Here is a 17,465-nt window from a genome sequence, read left to right as displayed (position 1 = left end):
TGAAAATGTGAAAGAAGAGGAAGTTGAATTTTCTGTCTGAGATTTTCCCATGTTTTGCAACTGTATAGAAATGGAATTTAGCCTAGTTTTGGATGAACCTCACCCAAGTATTGAGGGACTTCTTTTTAATAAGCCTGTGCTTAATATATTTTGTTATAGACTTACACCATACAGTGTATACAGGATACAGCAAACATTTCAATACAGATAATACAATACTACAACTCTTTTCTGTTGGTAATTTTTTGCCCTATATATATTTTATTATTATATTGTACTACATGTAGTAGACTGATACTATTTTTGTCATGTTGTTTGTTTACCACAGAAACATTCACTGCCAAATTACATAAAATGAAGAATCTCCATAATTAAATCATGCAATAACTTCAGAAGGTTTGAATATACCATACTACATATGTTTTTACAGTATAATTTGGCAATGAGTAAGACTTCTACAATACATTTTTTTCTTCTGAATATCATAAGGCATTGAATGAAAATGAACTGCAAAATGTTTATGTTATATTTAATAACTTACAACAATATATTATAATCAACAATATTCAACAATAACTTATATTTTTTACAGAGCAACAGTCGAAAAAAGACATACGAGATGAACTGTTCTAAAATTATTCATGCATGGTCAATTCAGCTGAGGATTTTCAACAAAATATCATAATTACAACTTGAGACAGTGGATTGATAAATTTGATAAACAATCACTCAAAATTTGGTTCACCTTTTTCTATTAAATTATGACCAAAAAGAACCTAACACACTTTTTAAAAAGAGATAGTTGGTAAAAAAAACCCCAATTTTGAAAGAAATCATTTTTTTTAAAATTAACGATTGAAAATTCAAAACCAATTCAAAGTATACTGACATTTGCAATGACTGTAAAATCAGCTCTACACCCAGCTCTCGAATTCCAGCAACTCCAAGAAGGCACTGACAATCAGAGAACCCTGAATATCATTCTAGTTAATGCAGATATGACATTTTTCAACATTTGCATTAACAATGTCTTTACATTATAAAGGTTTACAACTTAATTAGCAGTCTTTGTAAGAATCATGCAAATTCTGTTATATCTGATACACCCCAAAAACACGAAAAATGCTTCATGTTTTTATTTTTGCTAATACATGTAAATTATACATTCCAATCTGTCTACTCTTAAAAGATAATTAACATTGAAAAACCAACAGTTTCTATTGTACTTGAGTGTCATTTACAGAGTTATCTCCCTTAGTTTTGAATTCTACAGTACATTCTATATAATTTTATACGAAAAGCCTCATATTACTGTCTGTTTACCTTAACATTCTAAACAAAATAACACACAGGCTTTTCAACCATGAATCACATTTAGCATGATTCTTAGATGGGGTTCTACTTCAATTGAATAAAAACAAAAATGGATTAGTGAGTTGATGATTACAAAACAGGAAAAAATAAACTGGAACTAGTGAGTGTCCTGGATATTTTAGACAAAACTTTGTATATTAGCTATTTGGTATAAAATAAACTAATTTCTCAACAAATTGAATTAATAGTACACAATTTTTGGCAGTTTTATATACATGTACATGTATCTAATCATAGTCAAGCACCAAGATAAATGAAATATACATGCTCATATGTTTATACTAGAGATATGATGTAAATGTTACTGTATACACATAAAGTGTTGTTTATCTTTTCTTAAAGAGCAACATTTTGGTATTGAATGGGGGTTACTAGGCTGGGATCATTATAAAAGTACCCTATTTTTGTGAGAACACACATGTAACACACAAATTGTTGAATCTTCAAGTTATCTCATTATATGAAAAAAAAAATAAATTAGCACCATTTAAAGAAACAATAAACTTGAAAAATTAAACAGAGTTATTAAACAGTAATGAATGATTCCTGTTAATTCGATAAAAAAGGCTGAGAAATATCCTTGTACCTGCATGGAAGCTTGTGCAATATAATACCTGCTCCTGATAATATTCATCAATATAAACACAATAACCCTATAGTATTACATGGTTACATGGTATTTAATTGACAGCAGGGTAACTAAATGGTTGTAAATGTACTTCTAAATTTAATGTTTATAGGGCGGGGGAGGGATGAGTGGAGAGAAGGGCTAGGGCTAGGATCAAATTATCCATCCAGCCTTTTTATTTTGAAAAAATTTAGGTCCTGCCTTTTTTTTTGTTTGGCACCCAGCACCAAACATTTTTTTATATAAAAATAAATATTAGAACAATGATAGATCCTGTTTTTTTATTTATTTTCATATGGCCTGTTTAGGCTTTTTATTTCTTGAAAATTTTAATTTATTTCAAATTAGATCCTAGCCCCCCACTAAACAGTAGCGCCTTTATCTAAATAGTTAACACTACGTGTGTGGAAAGTGATATTGAAAAGGAGTTTACAAGCTTTTATTTGTCAACTTGTGCCAAAAAAATGCTTTAAATTAACAAAAATCTACAGACAGTCAGACACCAAATCTGGATTTGCCAATCCACTATCTATCACACTGTTCAATAATTTGAAAATAAATTACTGCAAAATATGTACATGTAAATACCTGTTAAAAAGTGACAATGATGGACAATAACAAAAACAATTTGGAAACATCTATATGTTAAAACTGACATTGCAATGTACAGTATATATATATATTAATATATAATGAAGGGAACTATGAAAGCAAATAACAATAGGGACTAGCAATACAAATATTTAAAAGGATTTTTAAATGAAATATTTTCACACAAAAATTTATTTCGGCAATTTATGTTAACATTAAATCTTAACATTGTTCATAAATTAAAGAAATTTATTTCTGAAAAGCATTGACACATTTTGTAAAGCAATAAAATGCATCACAGGATGCAGCTTGATACCCCAACAGTTTTCTGTGGTCGTATCAAAAGAATGTAAGAGGATTTTTTATCCATAATATAAGTGTGTATTAACATCCTCTATATGGGCTAACTTTAATGCTGTAACAAAAAAAGCTTCATAAGGCACTAAATTACCCATACCAAAAGTATACACATGTTTAATAAATTGCACACTTGTCTTATATGAACATACATAGTATCTTGAATGGTTAACAATTATTGTACCCAAAACCATGTTAAAGTTGATAAAAATGTTATATTTAAGTACCAGTCCACAAAAAGTTCAGACGCTCCAACAGTAAAGTGATTCATGGTGTAAAAAACTCACCAAACAAACAATGCATTTTCAATCTACATTTACAATACTTTCACATAATGATAACTATTTCTGCATTCAGATTTGCACTTTTTAGAAAATTGTACATTTCATCTCCTACTCTAATCAACCAAATGAAACCAAATCAAGAATGATAACTCTTGCAAAGTGCAAATTTCATGTACAATCTGTATAATTTTTATCTCAAAAGCACAACATCCAAATGAAAAACTATGTGATCAGTTACTGTTTCTGAACAAGAAATAAAACTGAATTCAGTGGGTTTTTGACATGCATGAATCACCTCCTGCCCGATTTTTATAAAGACTGCTACTTAAGCAACAGTACTAGTGATATGCAAAGTTAAATCAAATGGTCACAAAAAGTTGTCAACTCATATTTCATGTCGGTGCATATAGATTTGAAAAATAGATCAGCCTGTGATGAGGACTAAAACAAATTTTGGTCTTACTGTTACATGGGGTTACAAGAGGGACAGATTTTGGACCTTTCCAAGTTTCAAACCAATAGTCCACTTAAGGTTATAAAGAAGTCCCAAATGAATGTCAAAGACACTAGACCTAGATACGTGTACAACCTTTTGAATCAAGTCTTTCGTCTATCCACTCCTGTGACCTCAAAGACTTCATGAATAAATGGTTGGAAAAAAGTCATTCTATAATAATAGTGTGAACCTAACAGAATTACTCCTAACAATATGGTTTAAAAGATTTGCATATATCTAAAATATTCAAATTTCAAAATTTTTCTAATATGAATGGCTTACATGTACTTCAACTTCGTATGCAGAATCCTTAAAAACCATGGGCTTTGATTCGCACACAAAAATTTTCTACACATTAACCAAAAGTTTCCAAGGCCATTTCCAAATGAAATCTAAACATGAAAATGTTTTATAAAACGTGTTCCTAATTGGTTACATGTTTTCATGAGTCAGCAAGAATAAAATTTGATTGTATGTTTTTCTTCTTCATTTTTAACGGAAAATTTGACAAATTGTCTATTCAAAATTCTTGCATATAAATTATACACACAACTTAAATGCATATTCTTTTCATTATGACCATTCACGGTCGATTTATCGGTTCTCAGTCCATTTTCTGTGAAAACGAATGAGAAAAAGAAACATTTTATTACCATAAAAAGTGATGTTTTTTTTTTTACGTTGGTCGTAGGCAGTAAAAAATTATGAGGGAGCTGATACCAATAGAATAATTAATTGGGAAGGGTGAATAACCAAGATATTATCCTGAGTGCCGAAGAAAGCCTAGATTTAATGAGTGTGTGGAACTTGTTACGCACACAAGTGATAATATTTTGGTTATTCACAATAACCAATTGATTATCCTATTTATTATATACATTTTCTTCATAATTAATCAATATTTTCAATATGAATTTTAAATTCTGTGATTGGTAGATCGATATCAAAGTTGGAATGTTTTGGCAGGAGAAAGCATGAGAGTGAAATCACCAAATTTAATTTCACAGTGTGAATTATCAAATTTAATTACACTGGGAACATTTGATAAAACACTGCTATCTATATAATAATTCATTTTCATTTATAGACATGGCAATTACATTGCATAATAAATCATTCTAAGAAGAGATGATGAGGGAACTGAGAACTAAGTAATAATCTTTGTAAGGCCAATATAAGTAATGAACACATACAATCATATGATGGAATGTTCCATTCCAGATCTCATAGACTTAACCATCGAAAGTCTTTGATTTTTCAACGTGAAGAACGACCAAATGATAAGTTGAGCAACAGCACATGCAATTGGCACATAGACTAGAATGTTGAAGAAACCAGTTTTCTCCTGGTCCTGGAATGTGTGGTTTACAGGATTATCAGCTGTATCACCTATAGGTCCATTAGATTGAAATAGGTCATGACCTGAAATATCATTAAGTTGAATACATGATAATTAAGATAAGTCTTTCTTAAAATCAGGCAAAATTCTTTAATCCTGAAAACTTCATACAAAAAAGCAAACAGAGCAGATAGTTCATTTACACTAAAGCTGAAATATAAATGACCAACATTGACTGCTACAACAGATACTGGACATTTTTCAAAAGTAGGTAAGAAAACCTGGGTTTTTAACAGAATTATCTGCACCTGCATTGTTTACTTGTAGTAGATTACAATAAAATAATAAACCATTTTACCATGACACTATGACTAATCTATACTTTTAATAGTAGATTCATGAACAGAAATTTGAATTCAGCATTGTTTGGTCATAAATGGATGATGCAGTGACTGCTTGAATGCTACAAATAGAAGGTCTTCATTAGTCTAGTAAAAATAAGTTTTCAACTTCAACAAATTGCAACAGAAATTTTTTTATTAAAATGTGTAGCTTTATGACCAAAGCAAACAAAGACAAAAAGTTTAATGAAATCTAACCTGAAACCTCAAAAATAGAAATTTACATTAGAAACGAAAATTACTGTAAACATACTAATTTTTGTTTTGTTCTAATATTCATTAATTTTGCACTGAACAAAAAACCATAAGCAGCAAAATTGATTTTATCTCTTTTAAACCCTACACATTTTTTTTTGAAACCACGAAAAATAATACCCGCTAATATTTTCACTTGATAGAATCTGTGAAAATTAATGTTTACAATAACTGTAAAAATAATGTTTTTTTTTACAGATTTTTGTTCCGTTTTTAAACGATATAATGTAAAGTATGATATTTAGATGGAATTTTTTTCCTTATTGACTCTCTCCAATAATATGCTGCACATGATATGTAACATTTTGAAATAGGATAGAAATGTTTAAATTATTGAGAAAATTTTAATTACAGAAAATGCTTATTTTCATGCACTTGCGTCATTTTGAATTTTAAAAATTGTATTGCTTATTTCTCCATGCTATTTATCAGAGCTTTGCCTTTGTTTTAAAAGAATTTTTTTATCACAAAGAGTAGAATATTTACTTCATCATTTTCATAAAAACTGGAATTCTCGAACTTCACTATCTCGAAAAAAAAAAAATACATGGTTTACTATTTAGTTTCTTAATCTAAGTTGTTGTTTTGTTTATGATATGAAGACTCTTTTAAAGTTGTCGACGATCCTGTAATCAATGATAAAATGTCTACTATCACCACATTTTATTTATCAGATAAAGCATAATTAAGATTTTGTATCAAATTTTATTGTTATATCAGCCATTTTGACAGAGCATATCTTGGTCATATTGCTATAGCTCAGAAGTTAAATATCTTCTATTGCAATTTGTTAAGATTAAGGGCAAAATTTTGCTAGATTGACTGAACTACCGTAAGTCTTATAACTTTAGATATTTTTCTGATATCTTCATAATACAATGTACAATGCATATTATTGATGACATTGTATACCTGTCTGTAAGGCTAGAAGCCAGGTTCCAATCAGAGGTGCAAATGTTTGACCTGGTTTAGAGACAAGTGCAGCAGTCCCAAACATCAAAGCTGATACAGCTTTCTTCCTCTTGTGTATCACAAAATCTTCATCAACTAAATCACTGATGACTAAGTTCAATAATTTACAAGTTCCTTCTGTAAATACTCTGTTGCTGTAAAAGAAAAACTAGAAATAAACTGTTATCACAGAGATATGTCTCGCCAATCGCACATGGTTGTAGTTGTTCAATATTTGATAGTGACTGCCAGATCATATGCATGAAATAGAAAAGGAATTGTAGTGTATTGAGGCTAATGCAACTATGCACAAAATATTGTAGGCCTAGTGTTAAACTGACTAAATCAAAAAACATAATATTTAAACCTTAAAAAGAATTGTCAAAGCCAATAGACCGTGATTGTGGAAGCCTATGCTTTAAACAGTAATGAAACTGTGATGTATTGTTGCTAATTAAGTACTTCTCTGTCTAAGAATCAGGTAAAATATGTATAAGGTGTGGCACATGAAGGAAAAAACACAGAGATTTTATTGCATTAACCAAGTATTTATACCCGATAACCTCCAAAAATTACTATGGAAGTGTTTGTAAAATTTGCCTTTTTAAGATATTGATAGGTCAAATTTAGCTGAAATGCACTATGGAAAAATGGGGGGGGGGGATTTCCCGCACTTTTTCCTGATATAAGCAATCAAAAAATATCTATGTCAGAGATGCTTCAGGATGAATTTAAATAGCTTTTCAGTTGTTTTCTAGATGTATTGAAAATATTTGAAGCAAAAAAAGACCAAATTGAGAAATATGATGTGCCACCCATTGCCTGATTCTTACACAAAATGGTACTTAATGCAACCGTACACCAAATATGATTGATCTAGTGCATGTGCTTCATATCAAACTGACCTTATAAAAAAAAAGTCAGTAGCCCAGGATTGTGAGGTGATTGACATATGTATGAAATGGATACAGAATGGTGATGTAATGATGTTCATGCAACTTTATACCAAATATGAATGCCCTAGCACAATTTAGTAGTACTGGTATATCAAACTGTTCTTATAAAAAAAACTTAACATTAAATTCTGGATTGTTGTTCAATTTTCATTACTAAATATAGAAATAAAAATCTGATGGCTGTATCATTTAATCAAGTAGAACATAAAGTAGATAACCTATTTTAAAGACTCTTCCATACATCAGCCATGCCTAACTTGCTTACCTTGGTTCAGTACCTATGAGAAAATGTTTCCCCACAAAATATCAAAGCCAATTTGATTGTCTGAAGAAACCTGCTGAGCCAGATAAAGTGATGATAATCTGCAGACAGTCTTTATGTCAACAGCCATATTAAAGTAATAGACCTAGGGTAAGGGACATAACTCATGAAATCAGTGATATGTTTGTATCATATTCAATTTCACCAACGCCTCTCAAGCTTTCGTTTGAAGCAGAATAAAATGAATGCAAGTTAATTAGATGCTTACTTAAGATTGATGTAAAATGCTGAATACAAACATTCCAATGATTTTTAAGAGTTGTGTCCCTTACCCTAGGTCTACCTCCTTAAGTTTCAAAACAATTTCAGAGTAATTGATCATTAAATATTGGTTAATTGTAAGCTTAAAGACAACCTGATGACCATCATGTTTGATTTATCAGAACTTTAGGTAAAAGGTTTGTAGAGACCATACCATACCATACACCATTCTTGTCACATTAAAATCAATCAAGAATTGAGCAAAACATGAAAAGTTTACAGAAGACTGTGGCAAGTGAGGCCAAAGCTCACTGGAACCTTTGATCTAGGTGTTATGGATATTAAAAAAGGTACATTTTGTTTTAATTCTTGACAATATAAAAAGGATTGAAGGATCAAATTAAAATTAAGCTGAGATGAGCCTATACTTACCTGGCTACAAACAGACAAAGAAGCCAAACATTGGATGGTCCAGCCATGAACATCAATACACTTATCAGCAGTTTGATGATAAATAAAAGATTAACTACATTATACACACCATACTTTCTACACAGCGACAGGAAATATAAGTTGTTCATATGCGGAGCTAAAAATGACACACCTGCAAAATGTAAACACATTATTCTTATTCTTACGATACTGCAATTGTTCTATTTGAGCAACCAAAATGCATTACAGTTTAGGTTGATATATGGAAACTGATAGTATATAACAGGATTATCATATGTGGCACATTTGGCTGTGTACCCTTGGATGAACTACATGTTTATCATAGTGTCACTTATTAGGGACCACTAGTGGAGAAGAAATGTAATAAACATGTAAAAAAGTATAAGGATTGCAGTGTAAAGACAATAGAAGTATATTTACCAAAAAAAAAAAACCATCTATTAATTGGGCAGGAATCAGAAAAACCTCACGTTTTACGACTAATGGTGGTGCCACTGAGACTCCACTGTGTCTCAACAAAAAATAAAACTGGGGTAAATTGATTCCAATTAAATTTCTTTTAAATCTTCCCATATATAGTTGACATCTTGTTTGACTCACAGGGATACTCCAACAAAACATTACTTGCCAACAATTAAAGTAAGCTCTCCATACTTAACAAATCCTTTCAGAATTTAAAATGCTTGGACGTTAAACCCCAACAAACAAACAAACAAACAGAATTTAAAGTTTTCTGCTTTCAAAAGGGAAAGAGGAACATAAATATCTTTCCCACACCAAAACTGTACTTGATTGATTGATTGTTGGGGTTTAATGCCCGAGCAGAAATATTTCAGCTATATCCAGGTGATGAACATGAAAGGGATGGTAAAATGAAAATGAAATGAAAAATGGGATGGGACACAAGAATAATGAGGTGTCGGTAAATTTTGATTGCCACTGGAAATAGGGAGAGGTGGGAAGGGTCGGGCAATTTAGCCTCCAGTGGCGGAGCCCAATGGTTCCTACTCCAAGAGAATACCACAGAAGGGTTCTTTAACGTGCAAGGAATGTGGCACCTTTTCCAACACTCTGCACCACTATGGTTTGCGGTCAGGTTTTTCGTATACATATTATGGTCTGACAACCCCAACATGTAACATGCCGGGGATACCCCATTCCAACAACCTGGGACATGCAACCCAGTTGCTCTGTGGGCAGAGTGCCCCATTTGGCCAGGGTCCTTAGCACTATTTAGTCACCTTTTACGACAAGCTTAGTGCTGCTGCGCACCTATTCTTTTGACGCAGAACCCACGAGGGGTGCCCCAGGTGATGAGACATAGAAATCCTTGAACACTGATTATGAGTTGACTAATTACATTTACATGTATATTACATTTGTAAACCTTTAACACATACCTATAAGGAATGCTCCAAGATTAGTACTATTACCACCAAGAAGTTTCTCGAGGAACAATGGGAAAAAGTTGCTGTTAAAATGACAATGGAAGACCTGCAAAAGAAAAATCATATGTACATGTTGTATATGATGTATAATGAGAATCAAGACTCACCTATTTTTGCAATGTAACATCAGACTGCAAGAAAAAAAAAGAGGTTACATTGATGTGGGAATTCAAATTTGTGAGTGTCTGAGGTCCAGTACCATGAATATTTGACTTAAATCAAGGACAATGATATACTGCCTTGCAGAACCCAAACCTTCAACCATTCTCGGAATCTCACTAACACCTTGCTAAGGACTTTTGTTTTCCTTAAAATGGATCATTGATTAAGAACTTTGAGAACATAAAGTAAATTTTATCCCCTTCTAAAGATTCAGTTATAAGTTTTACAATACAAAAATGCCAATCATTTATATTGCAAATTTCTATATGCTGTACATGTGATTCAATGAGTAACCTCTTATCAGCAGCATTAGAATCAAATAATTCAATATGACCATTTTTACTGTTAGAAAAGATGCGGTCATTTTTATTTTATCTTGGATACAAAATTTTCCTATCCCCTGATCAATAAACAAGGTCATGAACTTTAAACCACATCCCTTTCAACTGGACCACCTTTACCAACAAAATAATTCTGTCTGAAAAAAAGCTTGTGTACTGGAATAAATTAATATGAATTTATCATAGTTTCTGCTAAAATATTAAATTATAAGGAATGTAATAAATATCTGAATATATTATCTTGCTTTGCAGTTTATTCTGCATAAATTGAACCAAAGTTCATTATACAAAACAATATATTCAGATATAAGTTACATTCCTGAATTATATATAGGAAGATCTAAATACATTAATTAATTGTATACAAAAAGTACTTAAAAACAAAACTACTGAAAGAGGAAGTTAAATTCATCATCGAGAAGTTCTACCATGTGCAATATAAGGTATGAACCCTAAGAGTTTTAAATATTTTTAAATTTGTAATACTGTAAATTTTGATAATAATGACGAATAAAATCTGTTATAATTTGGAGTCATACAACTACTGCGTTGTTGAATACTCATGGGAACTTTTGAACTACCAGCAGTGGCATTGACCCGGTGGTTATAATGTACAAAAATACCAATCATATATTACATTGTAAAACAAGATATCTGAAGTGGAGTAAATGAACAAGGTGAATTCTGGTATATTTTATGGGTATACTGTGATGCATATTTTGTTTGACTAGTATATTAGACATTACAGAGGGACTCTTCTAAATGTTCAATGAAGACTAATAGGCTGAATTGGATGGGAATTTTTTCACCACCTGGTACGGTTGTTGTCTCTTTGACACATTTCGTATTTTCAATTTTTCTAACTTGTATACTGTTAAATGCATATCATAGGTGGGAACAAAGCGGAATATATGCTCCAAGGCCCTCATATGATAGAAACTGTTAGATTAATTATGTTAGAAAATCACTGAAAATAAATGAAGTAGGCCTCTCTTGTGCCAGTCAGTGTCCTTCTCTTTTATGAAATTCTGAATCAGCAACTACATGATGTACCTGTAGCTGGTTATAGCAAATAATATGCAAATTACAAGATTACCTGTATTAGATTCATCACAGCAAAATATTTGAAGTTTTTGTGTTTCAACAGCTGTCGGACAAACTTTATCACAGATTGGCTTTGATTGGATGGACTATCATATACACTACATAAAAAGAAAGGATAAAAACAAATTTCATCAAAAGTACATTAAGTCATTCACTGAATTTACTATGTCCTTTCATTTCTTATGGAGTTCTCAATTTGAGCAAAAACTATCATATTAGTGAAATTGGTCTTGATGACAAGTTCTATTTTCCATACTGTAAAAGACATTATAATGTTCTTTTCTTATAATCAATAAAATATTCTAAATAAATAATAAATTTTCTTATTTGGTACATGTATTTAATAGCAAAATAAGCAAATGGATCAGACAAAAATTACAACTGACATATAGAGTACTTATTAAGTGTCAGTCACTGTAAGAATCAGGCAGTGGGTGAAACATGGTATGAAAAAAAACCAACAATTTGAAAGTTAATTTGACCATTTGCACCATCAGAATCAAGAAAATAAGACAGGATTTTCCATATGCTGGTAACAAGAGATATAATTTCATTGAAATGCAATGAAAATGAACATTTCAAGGGCAAATAACTCGGTTAAAAACCTTATTTTTCTAAGATTCTATTGGAAAACTTCACAGCAAATTCAGTGAGGCAGAGATCAAATAATAGTCTTTTCAAAGAAAGAAAGCATTCTTCAGTGAAATTATATTGTCCGATTGGTGGGTTTCTGACGTGCATGTTTCCGATTTTTCCCATTTTACCTGATTCTTACAAAAACTTACACTTAAATTAAATATAACATACCATGTAAAAGTAAAAAAATCATTGTTTTCTTTATTTCTTACCCATCTTCCCACTGTGTTATATGATTTTCTTTAATATAAGCTGTTTTCACTGCCCTGGACATTTCTATAAATCCAAGTACTGAAACTACAGCAATACAGCTACAATAAACTCTGAAGGACTTGAAATTTGATTTATCCCATAGAAGATAAGAAATAAACACAGATGCTGACCCCAATGCACTAAAACAAGAACTTTTGCCATTTAACTTTGTACGTGTCTCTGATGAAATAGCGAGGTCTGCAAGTAAGGCAGAATGGTGAAGATCAATCATTGTCAAAAAGGTGTCATACAAACATAAACAAACAACAAGCTGTAACCATGGAAATCCCCATGGAAACCAAAACAACAAAAACGTCAAAGCAAATAATGGTCCACTTATTGCTATTTTTTTCAAACGCTGCATCACAATATCTTGTTTTATCGAATTTCCTAGGTATTTGCTATCACTTAACCATCCAAATAAAGGATCATTCAGTGAGTTCCAGAGTAAAAATATAGATTCCGCAATCCAGAACGAGGTCTTGTCAATCTTGTAAACAGTTACAAACATGTCTACATGATACAGCAGAAATATGTTGTGCAAGATAGTCAGAAAAAAAGACATTGACCCATAACAGTAGTCTACTGGTAGTTGATACACTGCCATTACTGTGTATATTGTTAATGGTGCTGAGAAAACAAATGATGTTTCTAATTTTTGCTTACATATGACCACATCATGTCAAGCTCTTAATGGTTCTCATCTGAAACAACATAAGATATTATGTCACTCATGTACAAAATGTACATACTATGAAAGTCATTTAATCACAGCCTAATCGTGGCTACCAATTTTCGTGGTTTAGAGTAAAAAATGCCAGGTTGTTTATTTGTTGATTTGACAACTAAATCAGACAATTGAATGGGAAATTTCTATTTCCTTGGAAACCAAATTTCATGGTTTGACAAATCCACGAAAGCCACGAAAATTGGTAACCCATGAACAATGATACTTCCACATTAAACATTATACATTATACATATTTGTAGATAAATAAGCACCATATGTAGACTAAGTACATTTTCGGTGAATCAGTAGTATGAAATTGTAGTGTGTAATGGTACTATTGATTACCAATGCTAAGAAATAACAATATTTTAAAACAGGATCAATAATAGTCATTTTTTTTTCATTTTCAAAGAAAAGCCAACAAAGTAGATGCGGTACATGTACATTTATTCATAAACAGAACTTCTTACTGAAATTGAAGAAAAAAAAAATGTACATGTAGGATTCAGGGTAACAAAGTCCTGTTAATAAAAGTTTTGAGAAAATTTTCATGAAAGTATTAATGTTTTTAATGACACCAAACTCATATAGTTGTGACATTAAGAGCTAGTCTTTGTAAGAATCAGGCATTGGGTGAATCATGGAAGAGATAAACATACAAGTCTTTCCATTAAATGTCTCAAGGTTGTGTGCACTTAATCTGAATTTGGTTATGTAAGATCTACATTTATATGATACAATTTAGTCAACATAGTGTGTAGGGTCAGGAGAAAGACAAAAGGTTTTAAAAAATGAGTTTCTTTGACTCAATAATACAGGCAATTTAATCTTGGGTAAAAATATCATGAATTCACTGTTTAATTTGAGTTTGAGTCCAAAATTATTTAAAATTAGTATTAAAAGAAGTCAAATATGCAAAACCAAGATTTTGAAGACAAGTCTTCATGCTTTCAGCCTAGAAGTTGTCTTCCAGTATATTATAGGACATCTCATTCACCAAATAATTACTTGATAGTATAACATGGTTAAGAAACTTCATTGAATACATAATATTTTTTTACTTGATTGGGAGACGAACAATAATACAAAAGTCTGATCTAACAAAATACAAGTCAGAACCCAAGTCCATTAACTTAAGTTGAGCATGTTAAGACTAATCCTTTTTGTAATTCTGCACTAGAGATTTTTTTTACCACCTTGGGGTTCAACACATAAAAATATGTCCAGGGTTGAATCCCAAGTGTATTAATGGATGGGGAGCCTCTTCAGTCTAATCGTCCACACATCCGGTTTGCGTCAATAACATATGGAATCTTGACAGAAACACCATCTTCTTTACAGAAATATTGTCAAATTTATCAACAAATGTATGACTATTAATGGCTTTGCAAACTGTGATCACATTTGATAAAATGGACAGTTTTCTATTCATGTTATACACTAGTTTGGCTGCATATTTGATAGTGGGATAAAGCCCCTGTGTTTGAAAATGGACAGATTTTATGTTGATCAGACACAGAACAAGTCACTGAAGTTATGATGACTGGTGCCAAAGTCCATGCATCATCTTCAGAAGACGTTTCAAAATCTTGTTATAAAATCTTGGGATGAAAATGTAAATATCCCATGAGTTAAAAACTTCTATGGGATGGGATGTTCTTAAAGTTTTAGTTTCTACAAAGAAAGGACCAGTGTGAATGGACATGTTCACATGCAAGGAGAAATTGACTGACCAAGACTAACTAGCTTGTGATTGCTGTCTGGAATGGCAGCATTATGACTTAAAATGTGCCAGACTGAATCATGTGCCAAAACAATCTTTCTGGATGTGTTTACCTTGGGTTGACATTTTTATCCCGGTGAGGTTGTTGTCTCTTTGACATATACACCATACCTACTCTAATTATATTTGTTTAAAATAGTCTTTCAAGTTTTTTAAATGTATATTTTGTCTCAATTCTGAATGAATTTTGTTACATAAGGTAAGAGTTAATAACTTCTCTTGTATTTGTATCATTTTGTATATAATTATAATATATTTGTGTAAATTGAATTTTTCACAATTTCAACATTTAACTAACGTAAATGAGTGTTTCCGTCACAATTTAGTGTGTTATTGACTCAAACCAAATGTGTGGATGATTAGCCTGAGTAGGCTCCCCGTCCTTGAATGTGTGGACGAGCAGCTGATGCCAAACCCAATAGCGAGTGGTCAAAACAAAAAAAATATTGCGCTGTACCCATTCCATAAAATAAAGGGATTTGTCCCAAGACATAGGCTCTATCAAGTGCATGTTACTACTTGTAAATTCATATTTCATTATTTCTTACAGGAGCCCTACAGGCCTCAGATTCAGTCAGAGCCTCTCCCTAATGTCAGGTAGTACATGTATCCATTCCTGCCGATGCCATTGGGAGTGGTAATTCTTGAAAAGAAGTACAGTGTCTTTTTAACATAACAAATATAAGTATAAATTTTGAAAAAAAATATTCAAAGAATAAACGGAAAGAATTTTTCACCTTTTTCTGTTATCTGAAAAAAAATATGTCAAGGAAATTGAAGTTAGGAAACGTCATTTTTGAAACCGGAAATGTAGAACAGCTCATAAAAATGAAACAATAACGGAGTATTCCCCCCACTTCAAATCCGGAGATCGCCAGTAAAAAAAGGAAGACAAACAGCTGTATCAAAAAACTATTTTTACACAACCCTGGGCAAATCAGACCTTATCGCGTGTACATTGCCTTAATAACCACACAAGAATGACAAACAAACATACAAATAAAAATAAGGGGCAAGCGCGGAAATCTAATTTTAATATACGTGTAGGATTGTTAAATTGCGAGTCGGTCTATTAACAGGACGAGAAAAAAATTGCTATAACTTTAGTTTTACTAAATGGAATTTAAAAAAAAAATTGATCTTGAAAGAAAAATAAAAATGCTTTTAATTGATATAATTTTTTTTTTAAATGTCAAAAAATAAAGCGAAAATCTTGACAGGACGAACTTTTTCTGACAAGAAAATGGCGATAAAAGAGGGACATATCAGTGAATAAAGTTCATTATTTAAAAACTGTGTCACGTCTGTCAAATAAAGTTAACTTATTCTCAAAGCTTATAGTCATAGGCGCAGATAAATATTGATATAAATATAAATATTAATATTTTGATATAAAAATTATTAAAAGTCAGTTAAAGTAGAAAAATCTTGACAGAACGGATTTATTCTGTTCCGTGAAATGTGTCGTTTTTACGGGGGTACGGTAGCACCACACTAAATACTTGAAAATTACTTCATGTCTGTCAAAACTCCTTAATATATTCTTAAAGCTTAAACTTTTTGCTGTATTTTGATATATATTTTGTTGAAATATGTGCCGAAATAAATTCAAAATCTTGACAGGACGAACTTTTTGCAACCGGAAAATAAGTCTGAAATTGTCCATTCAATATAGTTTGTTTATGTATGTTTTAAACAAAGACAAAATAATTCCAAGTTGTACATTGTTTTACATATTGAGTTCGTGTTATCATAATTGTCCTTTTTTCTGACATGTTTTCTATATTTGCTCCGGTTAATTTTGACTCAATATTTATTGTTTCGTTTTGTTTATTGATATATATACTCATTCTAGAAAATGAGTAAGATAACTGGTAAAACTTAATTTCCAATCCACCTTTAGATAGTGATGTCGGCGCATGATGAGTAGGAATTAAGGGGTAAGCTTGTTGGGTGACAAAAAGCAAAATTAGAAAACTTAATATTATTCAAATAATTCTAAGTCATGGCTGAATTACACAAAAGTTTTTATAATAATAATTTTTATTATCATTATTTTTGGGGTTATTTCCTTAAACTAAATGCATTTTTGTATTTTTTAATCGTTCTTGGAACTATTAAAAAATACTAACATCTTACATATTGTTATGGCCACAACAAAATAATTGAAGGCATTTTAATTTGTTAAAAATAAATTCCAACTTGAATTGTACAACAAATTTCCAAAGAATTATTTTGGTCAAATAATACGTGTAATTAAGCAACGTTTGTCTAGCGGTAATTGCTACCTGAAGGTGTGTAACTTGTTGCTACAGAGAAACATTTGTACTTAATAGAACAAAGGCAAAAATCACTATGTAACTTAAATTGGGTATGTTTGTCCTCAATTAGTTTATAAATC

At 31.3% G+C, this 17,465-nt stretch overlaps 1 protein-coding gene across 3 annotated transcripts; it reads right to left on the bottom strand.

Annotated features, from left to right (window-relative positions):
* Positions 1–516: 516 nt before the first annotated feature.
* LOC148601628 (solute carrier family 68 member 1-like) lies at positions 517–15,881 on the bottom strand. 3 transcript variants are annotated; one of them, XM_088555120.1, is made up of 8 exons: positions 15,802–15,881; positions 15,613–15,707; positions 12,512–13,255; positions 11,656–11,761; positions 10,009–10,102; positions 8,588–8,759; positions 6,638–6,831; positions 517–5,152 (listed from the first exon to the last, which is right to left on the bottom strand). In XM_088555120.1, the coding sequence occupies exons 3-8, from the start codon at positions 13,156–13,158 to the stop codon at positions 4,926–4,928; spliced, it is 1,440 nt and encodes a 479-aa protein (XP_088411246.1). In that variant the 5' UTR covers positions 13,159–13,255; positions 15,613–15,707; positions 15,802–15,881; the 3' UTR covers positions 517–4,925. The 3 variants fall into 3 exon arrangements, with proteins under 3 accessions (XP_088411246.1, XP_088411244.1, XP_088411245.1); XM_088555118.1 differs by lacking the exon at positions 15,613–15,707 and having other exon boundaries at positions 15,802–15,880; XM_088555119.1 differs by lacking the exon at positions 15,802–15,881 and having other exon boundaries at positions 15,613–15,754.
* Positions 15,882–17,465: the final 1,584 nt, after the last annotated feature.

The sequence above is a fragment of the Perna viridis genome, chromosome 12 (assembly GCF_037379345.1).
Source record: "Perna viridis isolate PV_CMFRI_1.1 ecotype Kerala chromosome 12, ASM3737934v1, whole genome shotgun sequence".
NCBI classification, from domain to species: domain Eukaryota; kingdom Metazoa; phylum Mollusca; class Bivalvia; order Mytilida; family Mytilidae; genus Perna; species Perna viridis.
This window is presented reverse-complemented; position numbering and strand designations above follow the sequence as displayed.